Source organism: Heloderma suspectum, chromosome 2 (genome assembly GCF_057233095.1).
Source record: "Heloderma suspectum isolate Gila_16-S chromosome 2, 16-S_ref, whole genome shotgun sequence".
NCBI lineage: Eukaryota > Metazoa > Chordata > Lepidosauria > Squamata > Helodermatidae > Heloderma > Heloderma suspectum.
Genome location: NC_139459.1, coordinates 347670572 through 347697613, shown reverse-complemented (window position 1 = coordinate 347697613; position 27042 = coordinate 347670572). Strand labels below are relative to the sequence as shown.

General features: G+C 45.9%; 2 protein-coding genes across 8 annotated transcripts in view; both read right to left on the bottom strand.

The window, feature by feature from the left end:
- Positions 1-326: 326 nt before the first annotated feature.
- On the bottom strand, positions 327-14837 carry LOC146355417 (E3 ubiquitin-protein ligase TRIM15-like). The gene is made up of 6 exons (XM_084829883.1): positions 14563-14837; positions 10474-10589; positions 4395-4421; positions 3325-3497; positions 2938-3096; positions 327-389 (listed from the first exon to the last, which is right to left on the bottom strand). Exons 1-6 carry the CDS (start codon positions 14835-14837, stop codon positions 327-329), a joined length of 813 nt encoding a protein of 270 aa, XP_084686009.1.
- Positions 2723-27042, bottom strand: part of LOC146355416 (tripartite motif-containing protein 10-like) — a 48238-nt gene continuing 23918 nt past the window's right edge. For 5 of the 7 annotated variants that reach the window (XM_084830593.1, XM_084830590.1, XM_084830595.1 and 2 more), the window contains one exon: positions 21657-26564. In XM_084830593.1, the coding sequence (XP_084686719.1) occupies positions 25939-26564 (626 nt within the window). In that variant the 3' untranslated portion in view covers positions 21657-25938. Of the gene's footprint in view, positions 3498-4394; positions 4422-8276; positions 8368-14591; positions 14823-17679; positions 18138-21656; positions 26565-27042 lie in introns of those variants that run through there. The other 2 variants (XM_084830596.1, XM_084830592.1) reach the window with 2 other exon arrangements.

The following is a 27042-nucleotide window of genomic DNA, read 5'->3' as shown; positions in this document are numbered from 1 at the left end:
CTCCCCAACATCATTCATGGGGAACACTCCACCCCCACCCCCAGAAGCATATCTAGAGGGACTACATTGGATGGCAAGCGGCATTTGTCAATAACAGCCTAGTCTTTAATCTTCGAGGGGCGGGGGGGGGGGGCTTGCTTTCTAAGGATACAAACCACCCCTGGTTCTGGCTATGACCAAGATCCTGGCCTAGATTGTGACCCAGACATAAAGGAAGCAACATCCCATGAAACCCCATGCCTGTTTGGCATCTACGACCTTGGGAGACTCCAAATAAAAACATTTGCCCAAAGCCAATATGGCGCTGCAAATGCAAGGGGCCAATTTCACACCAACATCTCAGCCCCCAGCAGTCCAGTCAGTCTGTGCTGATTTCCCGTGGTGTCACCCTTTGGTAAAAGAATCATGTACACGCCACCACTATGGGCTAAATTCAGCCACATCACTCTGGGACATGCCATAGCACATGCTTCTTCACTGACCACCACAAACACTTAAGGTGCCTCTGGACAGAGGGGTCCTAACACTAACTGTCAGAAGGCGTTCTGCAGCACTTCTGTCTTTTTTCCATTAATGGATTTTCTGCAGTAAGGAAAGAGACAGAAGCAGCAGAGAGAAAACATGCAAGGGTTATGAGTGGGAGATGAAAACATCTGGAAACCCCCTCCCCCCGTAAAATTCCATGAATGAGGCAGGGCAATGGTGCCATAAAAGCCTTATCTGGAGGGACCCCTATAAAGCAGCATTATTAGTGTCATTCCGAAAGACATCCAGGCTGAGGTTAGCTCATAATGGTGTGGGAAGCAAGAATTGGGTAAGGGCACAGGATGATGAGGCAGGTGCACAAGGACCTCAGGCTCATCCTGGCCAGAGGTAAGAGCTGATGAGGCTGAGCTGGGGTGGTATGTGAGGCCCCTGCTGGATTGGTAGTGATACTTTCAGCTGGGGGCAGGTCCAGGTTGGGGAAGTAAGAGGGCACAATTGCTGGGATTCTTTTTATTTTTTACCAAAGCAACATTTATTTTGGCAAGTGTGGGAGGACCAGTTCACTCAAGAAAAACTGGAAGAAAATGAGAATAGGAGACACAGAGAAGCATCGGGAATGTAGAGGAAGGGATTCCTGGTCATCTGACCCCGGGGTCTTTACGGAGGCAGAAAGAAGGCCAGGCTGAGAAATATCCTATTCTTCCCCAATGGGAGGCTGAGTACATACGTAAAGCCTGTGGTTGAAAGAAGCACCTGCTGTATGAGAAGCTGGAGGAGCAGGAAAAGGCATAGATGTCTCCATCCAGGCAGCTCCTGGTTGCCATCTTCATGGTTGACACCTTCACAGAAATGTACCTTAGCTGAAAGTGGGGGACGTGGCACCACCTCCCCTCTTCTATCAAATGCCCCTGTTGTGTTCCTCAGCACTCTAGGGCAGGGGTGGGGAAGCAGTGGCCATCCAAATGACATTGGACTCCAACTCCCAGCAGCCCCAGTGAGCATTGCCATGGACAATGGGTAGTTGCTGTGCAGCTCTAGGATCTCTCGGATGAAATTGCTTCTGGATTCATTTCAGTCAGGTTTTAAGTGTGGTTTGGCTGCTAAAATTGCCTTGGTTGTCTAGATGATAACCTAGAATGTGACTTGGTTATCATCTCTGCATAGCCAAGGAGAGGCCTTGTTTTTAGCTGATGTATGTAGCATAGTCTCTAGCCACACACTTGGTAGACAGAGGCACAATCCTCAGCCCTGCTTCATCAGAGTTTTCCTCTCAACAAAGTGGGGGAGGGATGAAATTCAGGGACATTTATGGGCTGGAGGGAAGTGGATTACTTTTCAGGTGGGGGAGGGAATTTTTAAAACAATTATGAGGTGGCCCAGGAATATTTCCCATTTTTTTTAAACATCTTTTTAACATTTTGTTAAAGGTAAGAGCATATGGCCAGGCAATTTTTTTTTATACATTGCAATGGTACATCATCATGTACTAATATTCCCAGGGGCATTGTGGTCCCATTTTCAAAACATGTGTCGGCACTGGGCTCCCTGGCCAGTTGGAATAGATCATACTTTTAAGAAGGTAAAAAACATTGTTTTAAGTGGGAAAAGCCCTCAGGCCACCTTGTAACTGTAAAGTTTTACAACCAGCCAGCCACCCAAATTTGTATTTTCAAGATCTGTATTAACTGGGAAAATCTTTGGATAAAGATGCCAGGAAGATGAAACACATGTATGCATACACACACACACACTGAGGAGAAAAGAATGTTCAAACTGGACTTTATATTCCCACTAAATATGTTTTTAAGAGCAAGCAAATAGTGTTCAAGATCTAGAAGCATCAACAGAAGCAAATAACACATTTTCAAAGAAGAATGCCTAATCTACACCTTTCCAAATTAAAGATCACCTCCAATATAGAAACAAAACTGATTTTAAGATATAGGAACCTCTTCTCACAAGTTACTGGATATCTTCACATGAATGACCTGAATGCTTTGTTTAACCCCAACTTCTCTCCTGTTTTAGAATCTTCCAATCCCACAGGAAGCATCCATCTTGATTATGGCCTCACAGACACCTGGCCTAGAATGTCCCATGGCTCCAAAAAGATATTCCCCCCCCAAAGATATTGCAGACCTAGGCTGCACCACTAGCTCAGTGCCAACGTCAAACACCCCACTGTACCCTCACTCCACTCAGTGTCTGCAAAAGCGAATCTCAGACTCTGCCTCCATTCTTTGCTTTTTTTTTTTTTTTGCAGATGAAAGATTCTAAGAGCAAGGCCAGGTACGGAACGTTCTGCCTCAAAATCATTAAGATTGTAGCCATTTGTCTGGCTGTTCTGCAGTTACAGAGAACGTTCTAGAATGCCAACTCCTTCTAGTGTGGTGGAATTGGTGAGGGTCCCCTCAGTGTTCAGCACTTCAAAGTGATAGCCTGGTCACACACCTGGAAAAAGGGTCTGATTCTCTCCCCAGAGAACGATTCCGAACGGAAAGCGTAGATCAAGGAAGCTACATCAGCATCAAAAAATTCCACTCGGCCCTCTTCATAATCCAAGGCTACCCGGATCTTCCTGGGCATTTTTCTCAAAGTCAAAAGCATTGGCTTAGGGGAAGAAAAAGCCAAGACTCGACAAGGTGAGAATTCATCACGGAATTCTGCCCCGACAGCCCAGAACCCCTTGTTAAGATTAAGGTCACGCACTCCCTTCTCTCTGGCAGATTCCTTTGTGACTCCTGAGGTCTAATTTGGCCAAGTTGCATTTGGCATGTGCGTGTCGAGCAGTGCCTTCGCAGCCACATGTAGTAACGCTGTATATGTCTTCCACCTCACCTCCACCTCCCACCAATGTCTTCCTGAAATGAATCTCTCACGGCCCAGAACAAAGGGCTCCCAGTCAAATTTCCCTTTTTCACCAGGCACTCCCAGTTCCCTCCTCACACTCTTTAGGTCATCAGACAGCAGAAGGCTGGGATGTGCAGTTTTCGGATCCAGAGTCACATTCACTGCAAGATAAACAGACAAAGAAAATGTCACCTGGGTGGTGGATGGTCTTAGGGAAAAGATCAGCCTCAGCTGCTGGAAAGGAACCCATGAAACCTCCTTCCTCCAGGCTTCAGCTGAATCTGGTCAGCAGGACCCAGAAATAACGGAGAAAGGGCCAAGCCAGACAAGGACATGTTTAATAAACACACTCTCAACAGTTCAGCTATAAAGAGGAGGTGGGGTAGTAGTTCCCTTTTTAGACCAGAGTGCACAGGGCAGGCAGATTGGAGAGAAAACCACCCCTGCCCCAGCTTACCTCCCTCCATCTGCTCCTTTAAAAGCCCCCCTCCCAGCCCAGCTCTGATAACAATCAGAAAAAGAAGTCTTGAAACACAGAGAGAAGTATGGAGGAAGAGGGGGCAAATTTTACTCCTCCCTGTGAATGCTAATTAGTCTAAAAATTTAATTTTGCTCCCACTTTTATAGAAAAAATGGCAAGCACATTTTAATACATATGTGCATCTGCTTTGTCCCAAAGTCTCTCCCAGTGCTTTAGTGCTTTTCAAGCATTTTGCATACACTATGTCAATAACATTTTAATCAGTTCTCTAGAGGGCTGGTGTTAAAAAGCGATTGTGTAAAAGGCAGCAGCTGGCTTGGATATTGGCTTACGCTTTAGTGAGCTGATGGCTGAGGCCTAATTGGATTGCACACCTCACACTCTTAGCCACTGTATTATGCCAGCTGCCCGAGTCTTGAGAGAGGGGGAAACAGAAATCCACTGAACTTTGTGGAAGGGTGGGTTCAACCATTTGCCTAATTCCAGTTGATTAAATGGTTAAACAAGGGACTGCAGTTGAGACTCCACACTCTTATCAAAAGTTTCCCATCCCACTGAGTTTCTTTCAAATAGTTACCTTTGCCCAAGGTTTTTTTCATAGAATCTGTAATGGGGGAGAAAGGGGGAGACATTTAAAGTCAGATCATCTTGAAAAACTACAGAGCAGGAGTGAGCAGCACTGGCTCCTCCAGCCTTCCTTGGACCGTTCTTCCCAACAAAGTGTGTGTGTGAATTACAAGGGCTTTTCTCTTCCTCCCACCTTTTAATACTTTAAACAGCTGCAGCTTGGTTGAGTGCCTGCTGGCATCATGGGAACAGCTATTTTTTCCTCTGTAGGATGACCCTTTGTAAGATCATTAGTAGCCCCATTTTCAAATGTACTGCTAGTGGGCGCTCACCAAACCCACAGCTGAGGTCTAAAAATGTTAAAAGGGGTGGGGAAAAAAGGAGCCCTCGGACGACCTTGTAATACAGTTTGCAAGTACTAATACCTGCCCCACAACACACGGATGTGCACTCCTCCCAATCTTTGAGAGGTTTTTGGTCTCCCATGAACCCCTCCCCAAATGTGGAGAAATTGTCAGACATTAAGATCAACCCTAAAAACCCATCTTTCACATCAAATGCATCTTTAAGATGAGCATTTTAGTTAGGATAATACTGAATGGAATAGTACTTTTCATGTGTGGTCTTCATGGGCTAACAGAGAGTTTCTTCAAGACAGTTTCCTCCATTCAACACTTGTTGACCTTGTCTCAATCAAACACGATCTCCCTCTAAAACTGTCCCTTCTTGTGGAGCCCCAGAAAATTACCTTTCTTCAGTGCTTGCTCCAGAGTTTCTCTTATTTGAAGGAAAAGGTGACAAGCCCTAATTCAAATAATTTCAGGCAGGGGTAGTTACAGCAGTGGGGACTGGATGAGTTATTCCAGGGTAAGTGGGATCACACACACACACACACACACACACACACACACACGCTGTCCCCCATTCTGGTCCATCTCCCAGGCAAGGGTACTTGAGTTGCTTTTTCAACCACCCCTGGGGACTTTTGCTGCTCATAAATGTCAGGTTGGTCAATAATAAGGTAACCACCTGGATGACCTGGCTTGCATTACATAAGAACATAAGAAGAGCCATGCTAGATCAGACCAAGGGCCCATCTAGTCCAGCGTTCTGTTAACACAGTGGTCAACTAGCTGCTCACAGGAAACCCACGAGCAGGACATGAGTGCAACAGCACCCTCCCGCCCATGTTCCCCAGCAACTGGTGTACATAGGCATACTGCCTCTGATACTGGAGGTGGCACAGAGCCATCACGACTAGTAGCCATTGATAGCTTTCTCCTCCAGGAATTTGTCTAACCCTTTTTAACGGCATCCAAATTGGTGGCCATCACTACATCTTGTGGTAGCGAATTCTATAGTTTAACTGTACTATGTGAAAAACTACTTCCTTTTATCTCTCTTGAAACCGCCAACTTCATGGAATAACCCAATTGGGTTCTAGTATTATGAGAGAGGGAGAAAAATGCCTCCTTATTCACATTCTCCATACCATGGATAATTTTGTACACCTCTGTCATGTCTCTCCTTACCCTCCTTTTTTCCAAGCTAAACAATCACAGCAGTTGTAACTTTCCCTCGTAGGGGAGTTGCTCCAGCCCCTTAATCATTTTAGTTGCCCTTTTCTGCACTTTTTCCAGCTCTACAATATCCTTTTTTTAAGGTGTGGTGACCAGAACTGTACACAGTATTCCAAGTGTGGTCACACCACAGATTTGTATAAAAGCAGTATGATATTGGCAGTTTTATTCTCAATTCCCTTCGTAATTATGCCTAACATGGAATTTGCCTTTTTTAATTGAGCTGTCCACCACAACCCCAAGATCTCTTTTGTGGCTGGTCACAGCTAGCTCAGATCCCATTGGATTATACTTGAAGTTAGGATTTTTTGCCCCAATATGCATCACTTTACACTTGCTCACATTGAACCACATTTGCCATTTAGATGCCAATTTTCCCAGTTTGGAGATATCCTTTTGGAGCTCCTCACAATCCCTTTTTAACCACCCTAAATAATTTGGTGCGATCAGCAAACTTAGCCACTTCACTGCTCACTCCTAATTCCAGATCATTTATGAACAAGCTGAAAAAGGATTGATCCCAATGCAGATCCCTGTGGGACCTCACTATTTACATCCCTCTGTTGGGAGAATTTACCATTTATTTCTACTCTCTGCTTTCTGTTCTTATCCCGATACTGATCCATAAGAGGATCTCTCCTCTTATTCCATGACTTATTCCATGAGTTTGATCACAAGTCTTTGTCAAAAGCCTTTTGGAAGTCCAAGTAAACACTGTCTACTGGATCACCCCTCTCTCAATGTTTATTGACACTCTCCAAGAGCTCTAAAAGGTTAGTGAAACAGGACTAACCTTTACGGAAGCCATGTTGTTTCTTTTTCAGCAGGGCTTGTCCTTTTACATGCTTACTAATTTTATCTTTAATAATGCTTTCAACCAATTTACCCAGAACAGACATTAAGCTAACTGGCCTGTAATTTCCTGGATTCCCCCCAGATCCCTTTTCAAAAATTGGTGTTACATTGGCCATCTTCCAGTCCTCTGGTACAGAGGATGATCTTAGGGACGTGTTCTATATTTTGGTTAGAAAACCAGCAATTTCATATTTGAGTTATTTAAGGACTCTAGGATGGATACCATCTAGGCCCGGTGATTTATTTACTTTCGATTTGTCAGTAAGGTTGAAAACGTCATCTTTTGTCACCACTATTTGCCTCAGTTCCTCAGACTCCCTTCCTGAAAACATCAGTTCAGGCACAGATATCTGTCCTGTATCTTCTGCAGTGAATACAGATAAGAATTCATTCAGCTTCTCTGCAGTCTCCTTGTCCTCTTCAGTACTCTTTTAACTCCATTGTTATCCAACGGTTGAACTGCTGCCTGATAGATTTACAGAATTCTTTATTGTTGGCTTCAATATTGTTAGCGATATGCTCTTCAAAATGGGTTTTTTTTGTGCATATTGTCTACTTGCATCACCTTTGTGCACCCTTGTGGTCCCTTTTGTTTTCCCCATTTGGACAAGAATTCCATTTTCTGAAGGAAGCCCCCTTTTCTTGACACTACTGAAAGAACGCCTTCTGCCTCGTGAGCTGGGTCAAATTTTGTGGTCATCTTCAGAGGCCATTCTCTGTTCTCTCCTGCCATCTGAACATTGATAGGTGATGCCTGAAGAGACAGCCATTTCAGCCATGTCACCATTTCTGGAATGCTCTCTCCATGGGGAGGCATGCCTGGCACCAACTTTGATATCATTTCAGTGCCAGGAGAAGACATTTTCATATGGCCAGGCTTTTAATGTGTAAATAAGCTGTAGGTTTAAAAAATGTTCTCCTGAATTTTATGGTTTGTTTTTGCTACTTTTTGCTCTTCATCAATTCATTTTGGATTGTTAATTCTTCGTGTTTTAATGCTTTTTTTTTTAAGAATGTTTTTTAATGTAAATAACTTTTTTTAATTCTTATCTCTAAATAAGCTACTTTTAGTGTTTGTACTGAAAAGCTGAGCTATACTTTAATAAATAAATACATTTAGTCAGACCATACTACATACTGTCCTATACAATATGAAAGTGTATTGAGTTGGATTCCTGCACTGAGCAGGGAGTTGGACTCGATGGCCTTGTAGGCCCCTTCCAACCCTACTATTCTATGATTCTATGAAATATAACTGAAAACAGTAACAACCCTCTATGCCATGAATTCCACATTATGCCCAGCACTGAAGTTAGAATTACACTGAATGAATTAACTAGAGGTGGTGGGTGTCACAGAAATGGTCTCCCAGAATTCACAGAGGGGCCTCTCTTACATCCCAACTTAAGCACCACCTCCACTACGATTCCCCTTCTCTTTCATTCTGAGAAAATTACCTGTGTTCAGAGCTTGCTCCAGCATCTCTTTGATGTAGAGGAAAAATTACTTAGATCATCATTCATATAGTCACGGGTCATTTCAGGCCTCCTACATTCAGAAAACACCTCATTTAGATCGGCATTTAAATTATGATCGCGCTACTTGCAATAATGTTTTATTCTTTAAATCTGACCATTTGTGTCAAGGGAAACAAGATAATGGGGAAGCAAAGTGAAAGGAGGTCTTGAAAATAGGGAAAGGAAACACCTGTGATTTTGACTGGTCCACTTTGAGATTTTTTCTTAATTGGGGCAGTGACAGTAGGGGGCAGTGAAGGTCATAGGTCCACCGAGCACCCTTTTTTGGTGGGAAGGCAGAATATAATTCAAATAAATACATTCATTTATACTTAAGGTGCCCAAGACAAATGGTATTGCCTCCATCACAAGAAGGCTGCCAGTCTAATACTGTCTCTTGCTGGCCTTGCCAGTTATTCCAAAATGAAAGGAATGTCACCATGAAGAACCTAATAGCAAGCCTTCTCTGTAGCGGCACCCACCCTCTGGAAAACCCTTCCCCATGAAGCTTGGGAGGCAGAAAATGTGGCATCTTTCAAAGCCTACCAAAAATGCACCTTTTCACCCAGGCTTTCCCTGGGCTGTAATTGTTGATGGGCTTTACTTTGGTTTTACATGCTACTTTTAAACTTTTAAGTTTTATATTATATTTTATCTTGGAATTGTTGTCGATCACAAGCTGAATATGAGCCAACAATGTGATGTGGCTGCAAAAAAGGCAAATGCTCTTTTGGGCTGCATTCATAGAAGCATCGCTTCCAAATCCCGGGAAGTACTAGTTCCCCTCTACTCACCACTGCTTAGGCCTCATCTGGAGTACTGTGTCCAGTTCTGGGCACCACACTTTAAGAAGGATGCAGACAAACTGGAGAGGGTTCAGAGGAGGGCAGCAAAGATGATCAGGGGACTGGAAACAAAGCCCTATGAAGAGAGACTGAAAGAACTGGGCATGTTTAGCCTTGAGAAGAGAAGACTGAGGGGAGATACGACAGCACTCTTCAAGTACTTGAAAGGTTGTCACAGAGAAGAAGGCCAGGATCTCTTCTTGATCATCCCAGAGTGCAGGACACGGAATAATGGGCTCAAGTGACAGGAAGCCAGATTCCGGCTGAACATCAGGAAAAACTTCCTGACTGTAAGAGCAATATGACAATGGAACCAATTACCTGGGGAGGTGGTGGGCTCTCCCACACTGGAGGCCTTCAAGATGAGGCTGGACAGCCATTTGTCGGGGATGCTCTGACTTGGATTCCTGCATTGAGCAGGGGGTTGGACTCGATGGCCTTGTAGGCCCCTTCCAACCCTACTATTCTATGATTCTATGATCATGTTGTATTTTACAGTTTTAATTGTTATGAACTGCCTAGGGAGCCTCAGCTGTTGGGCAGCATAAAATAAATAAGCTGTTGGGCAACATAAAATAATAAATAAATGTAATAAATTTAGTTATTAAATTGAAATGTAATAAATAAATAAATAATCGTGGAAAAAGAGATTGGCACGGCTCTGAAATAGTTTCTCCACCTAAGAACAGGGAATTCAATCAGGATCTCTGTTCAGAAGCTGTGGAATGGTACCAGGGAGTTTTTATTTATAAAATCATTTATATACCAGCTCATGGCCCTCCAAAACACCCCCAAGATTAATCCTCCAACCAGGTGGGGACCTCCTTACTGTGTGTGCAGTATCACCATTCATATTGCTGCTGGTGGCGAGGGAAGTGATCCACACCCAGTACTATGTGATCCTTCCCCACTGATAGATACTTGGAGGAACAAGGAAGTTACATCAGACAAGTTAGCCTCCTTCCTCGGAAAGGTACAGGATGCGGCAGTGGCGACTGGGGTGGAGAGGTGGGGAATAGGAAGAAATAGGCTGCTTCTCTCTCTCTCTCTCTCTCTCTCTTTCTCTCTGCCACCCCACAGGTCAGCAGCTTTCTTTCATCACAGCTTTTCCCCTCCTTAAAAGAGTCCCCAATAGGGAATGTTTCTTATGGTGTCTCTTCAGACATCTTGAGGCATCTTGCAGGGAAAGGCAGTTCTCTGTTAAACAGGGCCTGACTTTCCTTGCAACCAGTCCAGAATTGGAGCATTCTCAGAAACCTGTATGCATTCCCTTCCTTAAGCTGTCCCAGTACCTTTGTAGTTCTCCATAGATATTTCCAAATCAGAATTTTTCTGCAAGTAAATTCTGAGTGTCACTTCCAGCCTGGGAGGAAGTTCTACCACATACCTTCCTAAATTCTTCTCACACCTGGCAGGGAATATGGTCAAGGTTAAGGAACAGTAATAGAACATCGTTCTCCTGTAAGCTTGTAGCATTAAATGGCAGGCTGGGACTCAGGATTAATTTAGTGTTAGGTACTTCAGCCCTCTGTTTTAAAGCCTGAGATCCTTGATTTGTTTTATTTCTTTAATAGATTTCTAACCTGCTTTTCAGACTAGACCCATGCCAAGTGGATTACAAAATACTTTAAAATACAAAGTAAATATTCAAACCATAACAACAATGAAGAACATTCAGGCTTTAAAACATCAAATAAGATAGCAGCAGCAAATAAAACCTCCATTAAAAAGACAGTGAAGTAAAATTAACTCTTCCACACTGGAGGCATTCAAGATGAAGCTAGACAGCCATCTGTCAGGGGTGCTTTGACTCGGATTCCTGCACTGAGAGGGGGTTGGACTTGATGGTCTTATGGGCCCCTTCCAAGCCTACTATTCTATGATTCTAACCAAATGCAGACTGGAGTAAATAAGCCTTTAATATCCTCCTAAAGGTTAGCAAAGAGGAAGCCACATACACTTCATAGGTGAGGGCATTCCAAATATGGGGTCTTACCACATAAAAGGCCCTGTCCTGGTACTTGCTAATCTCTCAGCTGTGGACAAGGAAGACAGGTTCAGATGCTGATCTTAAAGCTTGGGTAGGCACTTACAGGTGCTGGCAGCCCTTAAGATAACTGGATCCCAAACTGTTTAGGGCTTTAAAGGCTAATACCAGAATCATAAACTGTGCCTGGAAACAAATAGGCACCCAATGTAACTGGCACAGAATAGGTGTAATATAATCCGAATGCCTAGCTCCTCCAAGTTGCTCCTCCAACTGCATCATTCTGCATTAATTGGAGTTGTGGGTTGTGTAAACCCTGCACCATGTTATAACTATGGGTTGTTAACCATGAACAACCCAGGAAGGGAACCCATGGTTTGTTACTGGGTAGCGAATTCTGGGTTGTTTGTGGTTAATAACGCATAGTTAAACTGTAGCACAGGGTTCACACATAACAACAACCCACCTATGAGTACTTTTGGGAATTTGAGAAACTGCTGCGGGCACCACCACAAAATGCCTCCTATGGAGGATGTGGCTAGTCACATAATGCCTGCTGTGGGGGCCTGGCTGGTCCAAAGTAAGCTAAAGAGGTCTGGGGAGAGAAATAGCGAAGCTAGAGGCTGGGAGAGAGGGGGAAACGGCAAGACAAAGAGGCCGAGGGGGGGGAAAGAACATGTCTAGAGGCTGAGACAGGGGGCTGATCTACATTGCGCCCGCCATCGCAATGAATTCGATGTCCCATCGGGTTAAACGCTCTCGCATTAAAACGTGATTATTCACACTCAACCATTTTCCCCGTTGCAGTGCTTCATTGAATGCGTGAGCTCAGTTCACACTCGAGCGCTGTGCTGTTTTCCTGCGCACGCTTGTCTGATCTCAGAAGCTAAGCGGGGTCAGCCCCGGTCAGTAGTTGGATGGGCGACCGCCTGGGAATCAGGCTTCCTGCACTGAGCAGGGGGTTGTTCTATCCCTTCAAATGAGACTAAGTTTTACCCCCTCCTATCCCCAGCTCAAGATTTTTTTTTTTAAATTAAGGCGTTATCCTCGCAGAATCGGGGCTTCTCTGCAATGTTTTTTTTCTCTAATTCAGGCGTGATCTTCGAAGATTCAAAGTTGTGAAGCTTCACAACTTTGAAGCTTCAAAGATCATGCCTGAATTAGAAAAAAAAAAAATTGTGGAGAAGCCCCAATTCTGCAAGGATGACGCCTTAATTAAAAAAAAACATCCAGAGCGGGCAATAGGAGGGAGTAAAACTTAATCTCATTTGAAGGGATAGAACAACCCCCTGCTCAGTGCAGGAAGCCTGATACCCAGGCGGTCGCCCATCCAACTACTGACCGTGGCTGACCCCGCTTAGCTTCCGAGATCAGACAAGCGCGCGCACATCCAGCCCTTTGCTTGTTGCTGTGGAAACAGGGGCTGCTGAGGAAGCTATGCGATCAGTAGCCGGAAGAAGACATGGGGCCGTTGAGAGCTGTGATTGGACAGGAGGGAAATACAAACACCGCCAGATATGGACAGGCGGGGGAGGGGACTACGATCGGATACGGTAGCGAAGGCGGAAAATCAGAGCACATTAAGGGGAAATACCGAGATATTAGGGTATTGAAAGCGGGAGCATGGAAGTGGGAAATTCCGGTTCCAATTCGAGGTGGGTACTGCATAGTGTGAAAGGCGGGTGGTGAAACCTCATTGGAAGCGAAAAAAGGCGGTAGGTGTAGATCCAGCCAGGGAGAAACAGGAAGGTAAAGAGGTGGGGAGAGAAACATCAAAGCTACAGGATGGGAGGGAGGGGGAAATGAAGGCAAAGGGGTAGAGGAAGAGCAAGGATAGAGGCTAGGAGAGGGAGAAACAATGAGCTAAAGACGTGGGTGGGGAAACAGCAAGGCTAGACGCTGGGAGGGAGGGAGAAATAGCAAGGCAAAGGGGTAGAGGGAGCAGAAAGAAGACTTCCCTAACAGTTTCCAAGGTTTGTATTTAAAAACAATTCTTTTTGAAGGGGTCAGGGAGTAGAGAGCTTCACTGGCATCTTTGGATGTCCCCATGGGTGCCATGGTGCCCGCAGGTGCCGTGTTGGGGACCCCCGCCATGCCATGCACATATTGCCTAAATAATGCATCTCTTAAGGGCTCAACACCTACCATTTCCTGGCATTTGGAGCTTGAGTGAACATGGAAAGAGCAGGAAAAATAGGGAGGGCAGCACCAACTCCAAACAAACAAAGGCCACGTTTGGACAATCAGCGGTGGAAACCATGCAGTATGGGTTGTTTCCCTGGTGCATGCAGGTCATGTGACCAGCATTTCCCTAATTACCTGTGCTGCATCATCTGAACCTGGTCCACAGGGCAGCGGGGATGGCTTCTCACCCACCCCACAACCCCTATTGCAAGCCATGGGTTGTAGGGTGGGTAAGCCATCCCTGCCACACTGGATTTGGATGACACAGCAAGATGTGGCATAGGTAATTAGGGAAATGCCAGTCATGCGACTGGCACTCATGAGAGAAACAACCCATACTGCGTTGCTTGTATGGGTTGATTGCCCCTGCTGATTGTCCAAAACCAGTCACTCTATGAACAACAGATCATGCTGTAAACCACTGTAATGGTACCAAAACTCTTGCAACTAAAGAGCAGGGGAAAACAGGGGAGCAGGGGAAAGTGGAGTGGGGAAAGACCAGCTAAACGTCTTTTTGATGTCCTGAAAGAGAGAAAGAGGGAAATGAGTCTTAAGCTACACAGACAGAACTAGCACTGGGCTTCTTCTAGTGGGGATTCTTTTGTCCCTTCTTTATTCCAAGTCACCTGGAATTAGGGATGTCAGAGAATTCTGCCACAGATCTCGGTGAGGCCGAATGCCAGTGCATTTGGGCCCCCGAAATCCATGGCGGAACGAAGCCCCCCGCCCCCCCACCCCATGAAAGGCGCGCAAAACGGGACACCTACCTGCTGCTGTTCGTGCCAACTTGCAAATGGTGGCCGCGGCCGCCAATCGCTTCTTCACTATAGCCGTGATAGGCTACGTAAATACTTACACAGCCTATCACGGCAAAAAAAAGGGAACGCAAATGGTGGCTACGGCGGTTGCCATTTGCATTCCCTTTTTTTCCCCGCCGTCATAGCCTACGTAAATATTTACGCAACCTATCATGGCAAAAAAACCAGGGAATGCAAATGGCGGCGGCTACGGCAGCCGCCATTTGCGTGCGTCCCTGCAGGCTGCCCAGCGGCCGGGTGTCTGGCTGCGGGCAGCCCCGGCCGGCGGCTCCACGGAATCTCCATGGAGTGGAGCAGGCCAGAGAGAATTTCGGGGGGGAGGGGCGGTGCTCCTCCCCCCCCACCGCAAATGTCACCCTTCAAAAAGGTAAATGACTTTCGTACATCCGTACCTGGAATGCGGCTTTGTGAAAGGTCTCACCTGCAAGAATTCACTTGCTGGCTGCAGGAACCTCCCCTCCACCTCTGTGAACAGCGCACTGAGTCGGGAGATCTCTTGAGAGAGTTCGGTGAGATTGTCATTCTTCCTGTTCTCCATATCTTTTGCCAGATCTTCCAGCTGGTGTAAGAAGAGGTGCTTCTCATCCTCGAGAAACTTCTGCATTCCCTCAAAGGCAGATATGGTCTTCTGCTTCTCCAGTTCTAACTGTGTCTGGGGGAAATACATGGAAATTGAAAGAGGAGTAGAGAAAGAATATGAAGTTCAGGTAAGATAACAATAATGGTAATATCGTGGGCTGTATGAGGGCCAATAAGCTGAAGCTAAAACCTGGCAAGATGGAAGCCCTCTGGGAGAGTGGTTCCTGAGTCTGGGAGACAGGCTCATTGCTCACTGTCTGTTCTGTACTCCCTTTGAAAGGTCAAGTTCATAGTCTGGGCCAGGTGGGCTTTATTAAAAGCAGACAGGGGCTGATAATCTTAGATTAGTCATTGATCTAGTTGCTTTAAACTCTGAAAGAAATGACCAGGCGGCCATCAGTTCCTGGGGTGCAGAAAAGGCCTTTGACAAAATTCATTTGAAATCTATTTTTACCGCATTGACTAATTTTGGTTTCCCTATAGAATTTTTGAAATGGGTTAAAATCTTATACTCAGCTCCAAGACCGAGAGTAATGACTAATGGTTTATTTTCAGCTTTTTTTTTTTTACTTGGGCGGGGCACCAGACAAGGTTGTCCACTTTCCCCATTGATATTCAACTTATGTTTGGAACCGCTGGCATGTGCTATTAGACAAAATAGTAGTATTCATGGATTTGTCCATTTTGGTTTAGAATTTAAAATTAGTCTTTATGCTAATTATTTTTTGTTGTTTATCTCAAAACTCCAGTCGTCAGTTCCAGCTTTGATGAAATTGATTAATACTTTTGGTGAATCTGGCTATTCAATTAAATTGGTCCAAGTCAGAAATAATGCCAATTGCAGATAGGGTATACTTTAGTGTAATAGCCAACTGGCAATTTCAACGGTGCCCAGAGTCTATTACTTACTTGGGAATAATTATCCCTAGAAATATACTGTATCTCAAATGATTAGCTTAAATTTAAATAAATTGATTAATGATATTTTGTTATCATTATTAATGATAATGTTCATTTTCTTTTAATTTTTTTAATGAGCTTTGTACACTGCCTTGTGTTTTGGTAATAAATATTTTAAAGAGAGTAAGGATAGACAGTCAGTTCTCACAATGGTGAGAAACAGTGGGTTCCCACAATAATCTGTATTGGGACTGGTGCTTTCTAACTTGTTTATAAATGATCTGGAATAAGAAGTGAGCAGTTAGGTGACCAAATTAGCTGATGACTTCACATTATTTAGGGTGGCTAAAACAAAAAGGGATTGCGAAGAGCTCCAAAAGGATCTCTCCAAGCTGGGAGAATGGGCATTAAAATGACAAATACAATTCAATGTAAGCAAGTGTAAAGTGATGCATGTTGGGGGATCCCCCACCCACAAATTCACATACATGCTGATGGAATCCAAGCTAGTGGTGACTGACCAAGAAAGAGATCTTGGCATTGTTGTTTGACAGCTCGATGAAAATATTGACCCAGTGTGTGGCTGCTGTGAAACAAGCAAACTCCATGTTAGGCATAATTAGAAAAGGAATTGAAAGTAAAACTGCCAATATCATGCTGCCCTTATACAATTTTATGGTGTAACTACACGTGGAATGCTGTGTGCAGTTCTGGTCATCACACATATTGTTGAGTTGGAAAAGGTGCAGAAAAGGGGAATTAAAACCATCAAGGAGCTGGAACAACTGCCCTATGAGAAAATGTTACAACATCTGGGACTGTTTAGCTTAGAGAAAAGCAAAGGAGGGGAGACATGAGAGAGGTACAAAATTATCCATGGCATTGAGAAAATGGATAGGGAGACATTTTTCTCCCTCTCTCATAATATTAGAAATGGAGTCACCCCATGAAGCTGATTGGTGGGAGATTCAGAACAGATAAAAAGGACTTCTTTACACAGCACACACTTAAACATTGGAATTCACTACCAAAAGAAGTAGTGAGGGCCACTTATTTGGATGGCTTTGAAAGAGGATTAGACAAATTCAGGGAGGACAAAGCTATCAATGGCTACTAGTCCTGATGGCTCCGTGCTACCTCCAGTATCAGAAGCTGTATGCCTATGTACACCAGTTGCTGGGGAAAACCAGCAGGAGGGTGCTACTGCACTCATATCCTATATGTGGGTTTCCTGGGGGCAGCTGGTTGGCCACTGGGTGAACAGAATGTTGGATGGACCCTTGGTCTGATACCACATGGCAGAACCCACTGGACTCTAGGAATCTTCATCCCAGGAGAAACTTCATTGCATACAGCAAGAGAAATCTTGTACTCTTTCCCTCCCTCCCTCCCTCCCCCTCTTCCCTCTTTTTTCATTCCTGAGAAGTGAACCTTTCAGTAGCACTACAGCCATCGCCTATTCCTATTATAGAGGGGGGTCATAAACGGGGGATCCTGCTTCAGATGCAGGAGCAACGAGATACAGCATTGAGCAACAGGGCTATCCTGCCCTTCCATGGAAAAATGGCAAGAGACAGCCACATGGGGGCTATTTGTTTTGTTCTTTGACCGCCATCTTTGACCTCCATTCACAGAGGAGTGAGGCATGCATAGGGCATAAGAAGGGAAGAGATGCAGAGAAACCTTAAATAACACTCTGTAGATGTGGCAGGGGGTTGTCTGATCTAGCCATATTGACGGATAGTGCCAGGGTGACCAGTGCTCAGCCTTAACTAGGGATGGGTGAAAATTTCATTTCATTTCAGGTTTGATAGGAATTTACCAAAATTTGTAAAGTTCTTCATATTTGGGACCAAAAGAACTTGAGATTTAAAATTTTTTGAATGTGGGAGACACGGAAACTGAGAGATTCATCCATCCAGGCCCAGGGCTTTGCACTTAGCTTAAAAGTAAAGGTTTGCATCCCTGTGCATTCAACCATGTTAGTAATGAATTAGCACTCATTGTCAGAGACCTTGATATTTTCCTACCTTGCACTGCTGAGCAGCCTCTTCCAGGAAAAGCGTAGTATGAAATCTGTGCGTTGGGAATCTTTCACAGCCTACACACTAGTTCTTCATCATCTTTGCAAAACAGGTTGAGTTCCTTCTTATGCTTCACACACAGATTCTTCTTTGCTTGTTTGAGTGGGAGGAGTTTGACCTTTTCCACTATAGTTGCCAGCTGCCAGTTTGGCCGAAAAGTCCCTTTCTGGATCCGGGCTCTGCAGAGAGGACACTCCAAGTCCCCCAGTTCTTCCCATGTCTCACAGTAGTCCGTAATACAGCGACAACAGAAGTTGTGGCCAGTCCACAGACACCAGATCTGTCAGGTACTCCTTGCAGACGGGGCACTTGCCTTCCTCTTCCACAGCCATGGATGGTGGTGGCACAGGCATAACGGATGAAGTCTCCATGACTTTGTTATTAGAAACAGCAACTTGTCTGACCTGTAGGATGATAACAGAATGGAAATAGCCTTGCCCGGGTGAGCCGCCTGGTGCCCTCCAGACTGAATCTTTGTGACTTTATTAGAACTGGCAATGTTTGTGTCCTGTAGGATCATAGCAGAATGGGAATAGACGTGACAATAATTATTTTTGCTAATATTTTTCCAGTTCCTCTAATGGGTTTGGGGGACTCTTAACACAGGGGCCCTTGATAGTTTTGTGCCCATGGGCACATCTGCATCTTTTTTAAAGTGTCTTGGGCACAACCACAAAATGACTGCTTTGTGGGGAGAGGCTAGTCCCAAAATGTTGGGAAAGCCCTCCCTCCCGTGGATGGTGGTGGCACAGGCATAACGGATGAAGTCTCCATGACTTTGTTATACAAACAGCAACTTGTTTGACCTGTAGAATGGTAACGGAATGGAAATAGCCTCGCCTGTGGTGAGCCGCCTGGTGCCCTCCAGATGTTTTGGACATGCGAGTTGGCTTATATAGGAATTGCAGTCCAAAACATTTGAAGGGCACAAAGTACCAAACCCTGGGCTAGACCATCGTTATTTTTGCTAATAATACTTTCCAATAGCTCCAGTGGGCTTATGAGTCTCCTTTAAGAGATCCTCGACATTTTTTCCTCCATGGGCACATTTGAATTTTTCAAAGTGTCACTGGCATCACCACAAAATGACTGCTTTGTGGGGAGTGGCTAATCCCAAAATGTTGGTTGCACCCCCAGTCTCAGTTTGAATGTGTTCTTTGCGTCTCTGTGAATGTGGGTTTTCTCTCTCACACACACACACAGAACTCCCCATCCTCCACAAGCACACAGAAAGCACAAATAGAAAGAGAACATACACAGAAAAAAACATGCCCACAAAGATAAATATTTTTAAATAAACAAGAGTGCAATCCTATGCAAGTTTAGAGAGAAAAAAAGTCCTACAACTCCCAGCATTCCTCAGCCAGCATTGCTTGTTGGGGATAGGGATGTCAGAGAATTCCGCCATGGATCTCAGGGAGGCCGAATGCCAGCACTTTCGGCCCCCCGAAATCAGTGGCAGAACGGCCTGCCCCCCCGCCCCCCCCGGGACGAGACTTACCTGGGGCGGATCTTCCGGGCTGTGGCGGCTCCGGCGGCGGCTCTGGTGGCGGCGTCTGGTCTTCCGACTGGCCGCCGCCGCCGCCATTTCCAGTTAAAAAAAAAAAGACCTGATAGGCTACATAAATGTTTACGTAGCCTATCATGTCTGACTTAAAAAACAAAACAAAACACAACGTACGGCCGCCGCCATTTGCGTACGCACGTTGTTGTTTTTTTAAGTCAGATGTGATACGCTATGTAAACATTTATATAGCCTATCACGGCTGACTGCAGGGACGCAAACGGCGGCGGCTACGGCCGCCGCCATTTGCGTCCCTGCTAGCCAGCGGTTGGATGTCCGGCTGCTGGCGGAGCCGGCCGGCCAGGATTCCGGGGGGGGGGGGAGGAACGGAGCGCCTTCCCCCCCGTCGAGGATTCCGGGGGGAGGGATGGAACGCCCCCCCCATAAACATAATCCGCGAACAGGTAAGTCACTTTCGTACATCCCTAGTTGGGGAATGCTGGGAATTGTAGGACTTTTTTTCTGTCTGAACATGCATAGGATTGCACCCTTAATATTGTAAGACCCAAGTGAAACTCTTATATGAACAGAGTCTTGTGGCACCTTGAACACTAACAAGTTAATTATGGCATAAGCTTCCATAGACTACAGCCCACTTCACCAGGTGCAGGAATGTCATCCTGAGTTCCAAGTGTATTCAATGGTCCAAAAAAACTGTCAATTTAAGGAGAGCGTTAAGGCTATCTCATGTTGGCTCAAGCTTCACAAAACCAGGAAACTGGAAGCTAAGGCTGATGCCTCAATAGACATCCCCCATGATCGGTAATGATGATGTAAAGGTAAAAGGTAAAGGTGTCCCCAGCCAGTCCTGTCTGACTCTAGGGGGTGGTGCTCATCTCCATTTCTAAGCCGAAGAGCCAGCGCTGTCTGAAGACGCTTCCGTGGTCACGTGGCCGGCATGACTGAACACCGAGGTGCACGGAATGCTGTTGAAGTGGTACCTATTTATCTACTTGCAATTTCTTGCTTTCAAACTGCTAGGTTGGCAGGAGCTGGGACTGAAGACGGGAGCTCACTCCGTCACGCAGCACTCGGGTCTCGAACTGCTGTCCTGCCGACCCTCTGGTCTGCAGTTCAGCGTCTTAACCATTAAGCCGCCGCGGTCCCCTCAATGATGTTGTACAGTCTCACAAATTGTGCTTGCTTACACCTTGCCCTCCATGCGCCCACAGTTTTCCTTGGTCTTTCAGGCCCAAGACCAGATGGGAAGGGTGGGGTCCCAGGGACCAGCAAGGAACTTCAGTGATGAAGCATTTCAGCCCCAGTACACATCCTCTTTGTAAATTGCACATTTGGTGTGGGTTTAATATATCACTTAATAATATGTGGATAACTCTAACCCCAGCCCTACCTTACAGGGTTTCTTTAACATTGACAAAAGTAGTATTTGGATGCTCCCTGTAAACCAGGGGTGGGCAACATGCAGCCCCTGCTGTCCCCGACCACCAAATTTGGCAGTGGCATAAAAACACTTTTAAATGATGGTTTTAGCCTTCTGACATATTAAAGGGTGAATTTCTGCTTCAGGACCAGCTAAATTTAACCCTTTAAACACAACAGAAGAGTTTTACCATTGTGTTCTGACTTTTCAAGGGGGTGGGTGTTCCAGGGGGCAAAAATGGCCCCCAGACCTCTTGCAGTTGCCCACCCCTGCTGTAGGCTTTCAAATTTGGGTTTTTTAAATGCTATCTTCCTAGAGTATGGAACTATAGAATCATAGAATGTCAAACTTTGAAGGGTTCAAATTTGCCTGATTAAGGGTGCAATCCTATGGGTTGCGTCCGCATGAAGCAGAATCCTCTGAACTCAGAGGCTTCCATGTATCCAATGCCCTGCTGGGCTGAAGGTGGCAGGGCAGTAGGAGTGGCGGAGGCAACCTTTGCCTCCCCTGTACTCCGATCGTTATAGTTTTCACTAGAAGGTATTTTCCCCCCATCTAGCGATGGGCTTCAGAGGGTGAGGGAAGGAGGCTAGAAGAGGTACAGGACAGCTCATATCCTTGCTTCTCTGGTCTCTTCCCCTCCCCTCCCACTGGAACGCCCCCATTTCCCAGCATGGTTCTTTCCACGCTGGCTGCAAGAGGGTGTTAATCTGGTACTAAAAAGGGTTAACAAAGAGTAAAGATGGCTGATTTAATCTGGGAGAGGCCTACAAGAAGAGCCCCTAGAAGACCCCAGACTCATAATCAGCTTTATATTCCAGACTCTTGTCCCCTGGGCGAGAAGACTGTGAAGTTTGATTCTATACTAAATGATGTTATTTCACTAACTGAGACTCTGTCTTTGAAGAAGGGGGAAAAAATGCATCTGTCTTTACAAGCGGCTTCACAGAGTTTGCTCAAGGCAATGACGTGCTGGCAGAGTGTCTAAATGAGATGAACAGCAGAACTGAGCATGCTCAGATGCCTATTGAGAGGAGGAAAAGTACTGTTTTGACTTCTCATGGTGTACACCTGCTGATGTACACCTGCTGATAAGAGAATGTCCCTGCTCGATGCTAGTTGGGCGGGGAAGTGTAGCCCTGAGCACAAGCGACAACTAGGAGGTTTGGGTGGATATGACCAAAAATGGCCAAAGATGACCGGGATTTCAAAGAAGATATACCAGAGAAATGTGTCAATCAAGATAGCATGCTCAGATGGTAGACTTTGGGTCATATGTTGGGACATTTCAAGGTAGCCCGTTTGTACTGGTGCCAGACACGTTCCCCAGACACATGAAATTATGGGAGATAGATGGGACACCTTGTTTCTGATTGGTGAGCAAATGCTCTAACCACGTGCACCCCATTTCCTATTGGAGGCTGATTGTCTCATTGCTCCTTAGGCCCTACCTTTGACCAGAGCAGGGGTATAAAAGCCCAGGGAATGGGAGCTCCGGGGTGGTGCTTTTTGTTCCTGTTGCTGCTGCTCCGCTTCCCTCTTTCTGCCATGCCACCAAACCCACGGACTTAGGTAACTATGGACTCTTTAGACTCTTAGACTTTGGCACTTACTTGGCCCGCGGCCGACTCCCCCCAGCGCCGCAGGAGGCAAGGCCGGCAGAAGCTGTGCCCGCAGCCCACGCTCACCGGGTCTGCGGAAGATTCCTGGCACACGGGGCACGGCCTGTCCTCAGAGAGCGCCTGGCCAGGGCCTCCGGCTGCCTCGCCCTGCTGTGCGGGAATAGCTGCAGCTTCATCTCCTATGGCAAACACTAACGGGCCGTTTCCTTCCCGGAACTGCCCCGGGATGGGGGTGGGACTTCTGTGAGTGAGAGTCAGCGGTGTGAGAACTGCGGCAACGAGGCGTTAAACTCGACACCCAAAAAGTGATAGAAAAAGAGGGAGACATTTTCCTCTCTCCAGTAGTGTAGTGGCAAACTCAGAAGTGCCGGGTCCCTTCACAGCCACACCCCCTTCTAAGAGTATACGACCTTGTACAATTACACAATAAAATTGAGCTTTCAGTCACTTACTCTATCTCTAAGCCACAATTTCTCCCAGTTATGTTTGCTCAATGCAAATCAGTGCTATGCCTGTTTACTCAGAAGTCCCATTGAGTTCAATGGGTTTACTCCCATGTAGGTTGTGTGTAGTAGGGTTGCAGTCTTCATCTTACTTCTCATCCCTGGTATGTGTAAAGTAATAATGCAGAACAATGTGTCCAGCAGTGCCAACCGCATGCCTCCGGGAAGCTCACACACAGCAAGATGGAGAAGGCTACCCGCCCCTGCTGGACGCCAGGATCTGGTGGCAATCAGAGGTAACCTGCCTGATGATCAGGGGTACTATCCTGACTCCCAAGAGCACTGCTTGCACCAAGGATAGTTAACAGGAAGAACAAAATGTTACCCTCTCCTCCAAATGACATATTCTTATCATACAATGAGTGCAAGTGATTTGAAGAAACAACAAACAGTCATGCACAATTAGCATACAGAATTCCCTGACACAAAGATGTGGTGATGGCCACTCTCATTGGCAGCTTTTATTCATATAGGATGGTTCCATCAGCAGCTCTTGGCCATGATGGCAATGTTGAACCTCCATGTGTAGAGGCAGTATACCTCTGGGGACCAGATGCTGCGGTCAAACCACAGGGAAAGTTGGACTTTTTCTGTCTAAGCATGCATTGGACTGTACCTTAAATAGAAGGACTGGAGGCTGGGTCAGATTCAGGGCTTCTTCACATGGAGTTTTTATCCTGCTATTGAGATTGCTCACTCACTGAAGTTTCCGGGCCCTCCAGGGCATCTCTTGCCTTAAATGAGCTTTATTTTTAAATAGATCGGAGATACTGAGGTATCAAATTACCCCACTTGTGTTCCACCTGAGTTCCCTCCGTGAAAAAGGAAAAGCCGCAAGAAGAGGAGCTAGAACAATGAAACATATGGAAAACTCAGATAAGGGGGAGAAGGAAGCGCATGTAAAGGGAGTCCATTGTGATCCTGCATTTAAAACAGAAGCAGAAAGCCCCATTTTAAACCCGGGATTTTAGGCTGGTGTAGAGATGCTCTCAGGCAGAAAAATCCCCATTCATTTGACCGCTTTCAATTGACTTGTTCAGATTGTGAACAAAGCTGTGAACTCTAAAACTCTACTGCCCCACTTGCTCGGGCAAAGAAGCCATGCTCGGCGTGCTCGTGCAGCCGCAACTCCCACTGCTCAGCATGTGGCGGGCCGAGGTCAGCTGAACGCAGCCAGGCAACAGCGCTGCCCCTGCCTCCCTCTCCAGAGGCCACAGCCAAGGGGGAAGAACAAAAGCAGGGGGTCGCTCCCTCCCTCACTGGCTCACCACTGGGAAAGTGGAGGGGAGCCGTCTGGGACCCATCTGCAAAAAGAGTACGGGACAAAGACCTGGTGCGACCCATCATGACTACATGCCTCCCTCTCTCAAATACCGGAACATGGATTCATCCCATGAAGCTGATTGATGGGAGATTCGGGACAGAGAAAAGGAAGAACTTCTTCATACAGCACATAGTTGAATTATGGAATTCACTTCCACAAGATGTAGTGATGGCCACCAATTTGGATGGCTTTAAAAAGGAATTGGACAAATTCATGGCGGAGAAGGCTATCAATAGCTACTAGTCCTGATGGCTATAGGCTACCTCCAGTATCAGAGTCAGTATATGCTACTTTCAGTTTCAGAGGAACATGGGCTGGGGGGTGCTGTTGCACTCATATCCTGCTTGTGGGTTTCCCGTGTGCAGCTTGTTAGCCACTGTGTGAACAGAATGCTGGACTAGATGGACCCTTGGTCTGATCCAGCCTGGCTCTTCTTATCTTCTTAAAAAAGGAGGTTGATACAAAAAAGGAAATTCAGAGTATGGAGGAAGGAATTCCTGGCTACTTGACATTGGCAGCTTTGTAGAGGCAGAGGGAAGAAGAAGAGAACAAAGGCCAGGCTGGGCAATAGCCTATTGTCATGTCCCAATAGCCAGGGAGAGTCGGTACATGTCTAAAACCAGTGGTGGAAAGAAGCTTCTGCCATATGAGAAGCTGAAAGAACAGGAAAGCCATCAGGGTAGGAAAACACACAGATGTCTCCATCACAGGCAGATCCTGTTTACCATCTGACACCTTCACAGAAATGGCTGACACCTTCACAGAAATGCACCTTAGCTGAAAGTGGGGAATGCGCCACTATCTCCCCTCTTCTATCAGTGCCCCAGTGGTGTTCCCCAGCACTTTAGGGCATGGGTGGGGAAGCAGTGGCTGTCCAGATTATACTGGACTCCATCTCCCATCATCCCCAGCCAGCATAATTTGAAATTAACATATGCAAATTTGAAAGAACTATAAGATATGCCAAGGCACAGCTTGGAGTACAAATGTGTCAGTTTTCAGCACTTCTTAACTTGCTGTATTTGTGGCAATTTGTATCAGTTAAGTTTGAAATTTTGCACAATTGTAGAACTCACGCATTAGGAAACAAAATTATTCGTGGAATGAAAATAGTTAAGAACAAGCAAATAATGTTCAAGATCTACAAGCATAAACAGAAGCAAACAACATGTTTGCAAAGAGGAAAGTCTAATCTACACCTTTCCAAATTAAAGATCACCCCAAATATAAAATTGAAATTGAATGTAAGATGTGTGAACCTCTTCTCACAAGTTCTTGAATGGCTCCACATGGATGGCCTGATTGCTTTGCTTGTTCAAGCCCCAGCCTCATTGTATTCCCCCTCCCCCATTCTTGGCCAAGTCTTTTTCTTCTTCCCTCCTGTTATGGAATCTTCTACCCCTGCAGGAAGCATCCACCTTGATTATGGCCTCACAGACACCTGGCCTGGAATGTCCCATGGCTCCAAAAAGGTAGTTCAGGAAAAGAGAGTTCCTCAGAGCTGACACTTCTAGTTCCCAATTGCAGATCTAGGCCTCCTTCGCACATTCCTTCACAAACAGAAGAGAATTAGGGCAGTGCCACTAGCTCAATGCCAGTGCCAGACACCCCACTGCCCTGTCCCCCACTCAATATCTGCAACAGGGAGTTTTGAGCCCTGCCTGCTTTATTTTGCAGATGGAAGATTCTAAGATCTATGATCAGGAACTAAGAAGTCTTGCCTAAAAATCTTTAAGATTGTCGCCGTCTGGCTGTTCCGCAGCTACTGAGTCACCTCCTTCGAGGGAGGGGAACTGTTGAACACTTAGTGTTCAGCACTTCAGAGTGATATTCTGATCGTGCACCCAGAAAAAGGGTCTGATATTCTCCCCCAAGAAAAAATTCACAGGGAAAGAGTATATCAAGTCAGTTGTGTCAGCATCAAAAAATTTCACTTCACCTCCTTCATGATTCAGAACCACCCGGATCTTCCTGGGCATTTTTTCCAAAGTCAAAATGATTGGCTGTGGGCAAGTAAAAGCCAAGACTTGACAGGATGACAATTTGTCACATAATTTTGCCCCCACAGCCCAGAACCCCTCCTTAGGAGTAAGTTTGCTCACTTTCTGATTCCTGACAGAATCCTTTGCAACTCCCACGGCCCATCTTTTCCAAGTTACAATCGATGGCTGTGTGTTGAACAGCAGCTTCTGTGTGTTGAACAGCAGCCTTCCAATCACACTGAAATCAGCTGCATGTTCCATCCTCTCGGCCTCCGCCTCCACCTCCACCTCCCACCAATGTCTTCCTGAAGTGAAACTCTCATGTCCCAGAACAAAGCGCCCATAGTCAATTCTCCCTTCTTCACCAGGCACTCCCAGTTCCCTCCTCACACTCTTCAGGTCATCAGACAGCAGAAGGCTAGGATGTGCGGTTTTCGGATCCAGAGTCACATTCACTGCAGGATAAAGAGACAAAGAAAATGTCACCTGGGTGGTGGATGGTCTTAGGGAAAAGATCAGCCTCAGCTGCTGGAAAGGAACCCATGAAACCTCCTTCCTCCAGGCTTCAGCTGAATCTGGTCAGCAGGACCCAGAAATAACGGAGAAAGGGCCAAGCCAGACAAGGACATGTTTAGTAAACACACTCTCAACAGTTCAGCTATAAAGAGGAGGTGGGGTAGCAGTTCCCTTTTTAGACCAGAGTGCACAGGGCAGGCAGATTGGAGAGAGAACCACCCCAGCTTACCTCCCTGCCCTCCGATCCTTTAAAGGCCCCCTCTCCCAGCCCAGCTCTGATAACAGGCAGGGAAAAAAGAGTCTTGGAACAGAGAAGTACAGAGGAAGAGGGGGAAGATTTTGCTCCTCCCCTCCCCGTTAATGTTGATTATTCTGAAATTTTAATTGCACCCCCACTTTTGTAGACAAACTGGCAAG

Bases quoted from the DNA above. Each gene is read 5' to 3' on its own strand.
- LOC146355417 (XM_084829883.1), bottom strand. From the start codon at position 14,837: ATGTATTTCCCCCAGACACAGTTAGAACTGGAGAAGCAGAAGACCATA. The intron at 4,422-10,473 runs GTACTGGGACAG...CCCCCATTACAG, and splicing joins ATCTATGGAGAACTACAAAG to ATTCTATGAAAAAAACCTTG. The intron at 3,498-4,394 runs GTAACTATTTGA...TTTATCTTGCAG, and splicing joins GAAAAAAACCTTGGGCAAAG to TGAATGTGACTCTGGATCCG.